Source organism: Penaeus japonicus, unplaced genomic scaffold (genome assembly GCF_977035675.1).
Source record: "Penaeus japonicus unplaced genomic scaffold, GWHDUDI00000001_assembly GWHDUDI00000020, whole genome shotgun sequence".
Lineage (NCBI taxonomy): Eukaryota > Metazoa > Arthropoda > Malacostraca > Decapoda > Penaeidae > Penaeus > Penaeus japonicus.
Genome location: NW_028234422.1, coordinates 15,396,922 through 15,399,421, shown reverse-complemented (window position 1 = coordinate 15,399,421; position 2,500 = coordinate 15,396,922). Strand labels below are relative to the sequence as shown.

General features: G+C 43.2%; 1 protein-coding gene across 1 annotated transcript in view; it reads right to left on the bottom strand.

The window, feature by feature from the left end:
* Positions 1-1,472, bottom strand: part of LOC122260101 (uncharacterized) — a 136,720-nt gene extending 135,248 nt beyond the window's left edge. The window contains exon 1 of the mRNA XM_086548059.1: positions 942-1,472. Coding sequence (XP_086404185.1) covers positions 942-1,016 — 75 coding nt within the window. The 5' untranslated portion in view covers positions 1,017-1,472. The remainder of the gene's footprint in view (positions 1-941) is intronic.
* Positions 1,473-2,500: the final 1,028 nt, after the last annotated feature.

Genomic DNA, 2,500 nt, shown 5'->3' with positions numbered 1-2,500 from the left:
ACTACTTACATTTACTCTGGTAAGGTAACTTGAACTGGTTCTTTAATGGACAATAAACCATTAACATACAAATACCAATTCAATCTAACCAGAATATACATGGCAAAGGTTTAATGGCTTTCTCCAAACTGCCAACAGAGGTCATATCAATCAGCAACAGTAGCTTTCCCATGCCCCAACAATCAACTTGCATCTTTAATACATGTCATGGAGCAAAGTAATGTTACTTTGACATATGCTCAAACCAAGCATTAGTCCAAGAAGAATATGAGATATTAAAAAGTAACCCAACCTAAAAAAATTCTTGAACATATGCAGCTGATAACATCTCTCTAAGACCTGTTGCAATTGCAGGTGAAAATATAATTAATTGTTTTGATTGCTTGTTTTTCTTACAAATATGCCCCACCTTACAATTGTTCAATGCATGAAAATCATTTTTTAAACACTTAGACATACACACAAGTTCAAAGAGGGAAAAAATCCAAGTTTCCTGATATCCTTAAAACCTACAACCACAAGAATAATAATACGTCAACGATAATTATTTGATTAAATTAATTTAACTTTGACAAATACGCTAACACAATTCTGACGAGGAAATCACTCTTTAGCAATGCCTACGTAAATAACAATTCTTCACTAAATTGCTCACAAGAACCATTGCTCCATTCTGAAAGCCCGACATAATCATGACCACAAAATGTTTTGACTGCCACGCACACCCTGCCAATGCCATTGGAGAAGTTTCCTCATTCCCTGCAAGACCTCTGCCAAAATCAACTCAACTTGCAAGCTACCCTAATCCTGACACTGACCCTTCTAACCACCACCACACCCAAAAATCCTAATTAGCAAAGGCAAAGTCAAACAAGTGAGAGCAGGCAAGAAGTACAAATGTCACTCCCCACCTTATTTTCCCCACCCCCATCTAGGCCTACCTTTCCACTTTCTCTCTTTTTTTCCTTCTCTGTCTCTTCCCTCCTTCCAGCTCTGGTGACCCTCGCCATCATCATGTGAAGCAAGAGTGCCTAGAGTAAGTCACAGATGATGAAGGAAAAAAGAAGTATAATCTTTTTTTTTAATCTAGGCCTATCTACACACTTCCTCTTTATTCCTCCTTCATTTCTAGTCCTCTTTGCCGTGGCCCTGTGCTCCCCCCTGCGCCCCTCGAGCCCCATGTGCCGGCCAGAGTGCCAAGAGGAAGAGGCAGGAGTGGGCAGGGCACCGAGGAGGCGGCGGAGGGAGGGCGGCCGAGCGACGTGCCCACACTGGTTCGGGCCCTCTCCTCCCGGACTTTTCCCTACTTGCCCTCCACGGACTTCTAAAGGCGCCCCAAAACACGAGTCCGCGTGATCCCCTTCGCCGTGGAGAGCACAAGTCGCAGCCTCAGAAGGAAACAGTAAACGACGAGTTTCTGTCCTTGAATGTTTTGACAAGAGGCAAGGCAGTGGACGTGGCCTGACATGCACCTGACTTACTTTGTGTGTGTAGCCGCCTGGGCCGCGCTCCCGCGCTAATCTTCACTGTCACTGCCTCGTTCTTGCTTGTGTGCCCATAACGTGTACAGAGAAGGCTTGCGGCGGCGAATATTTAGGCGAGGAGAGCCTCAACTCGGCGGACACATCTCTCCCTCCTCCCTCGGCGACCCGACATCCGGGAACTCGAGCTTTCCACGGCTGACAACCCTACCGAGGACGCAGTCGCAGATACACCTTGGAATATTTGCTGGATTTTCACACGCCCGAGAGATATTTTATGGTGATATTTTTGTCAAATGTAGTATTTTATGGTTCTTAATGCTATTTGGCTACTGGATCATTTATAAATCAGACTTAACACTTCGTTATAGCAATGCTGGCAACTTTTGGGAATGGTGACTCGGGAAACACGGAAACTGGCAGCCCTGGCGGCGCTCACCTGGATAAGCCCGAGGCAATTATGACAGGTGCACAAGAATCCGACTTTCCCGTAGAAGCCTTAATTTAACCTTACTATTCTGCTATGCTCTACTACAGCATCCCCAAGGTTCAGAAACCCAAGATTTTACACTTAAGCATGTTTCGTTGAATTTAGAAAACGAACGGGATATGATAAAATCGACGCGGAAATGTGGGCAACTGATACCTTCTCCCTCGTCCATATAGCATACCAACTATTATTGAAAAGTTTCTATGTCCCGACGTTTCAAATTTGAAATTGATATAGCAAAGAAACGCGTATCTGGCATCTTCCCATTAGTAATTTGTGCATAATTGCATGAGATTGAGGCATTTCAATGACAGTGCTCAGTCTATTGTATTTTTTTTTAGTACAAAAGATTGTTAAGTCATTTTAGTATTTCGATAGGTTTCCTCAACAATATATATAGCTACGGTATTATCGGCAAACGGCAAGTCTCTTTTCAAGTAACCATAAGCAATTGCATTTGGCGTAGATTAAATTTTATTGATTTATAGTATCGACTCTATCGCGGCTTTACTTGGAGAAATGTAAGATA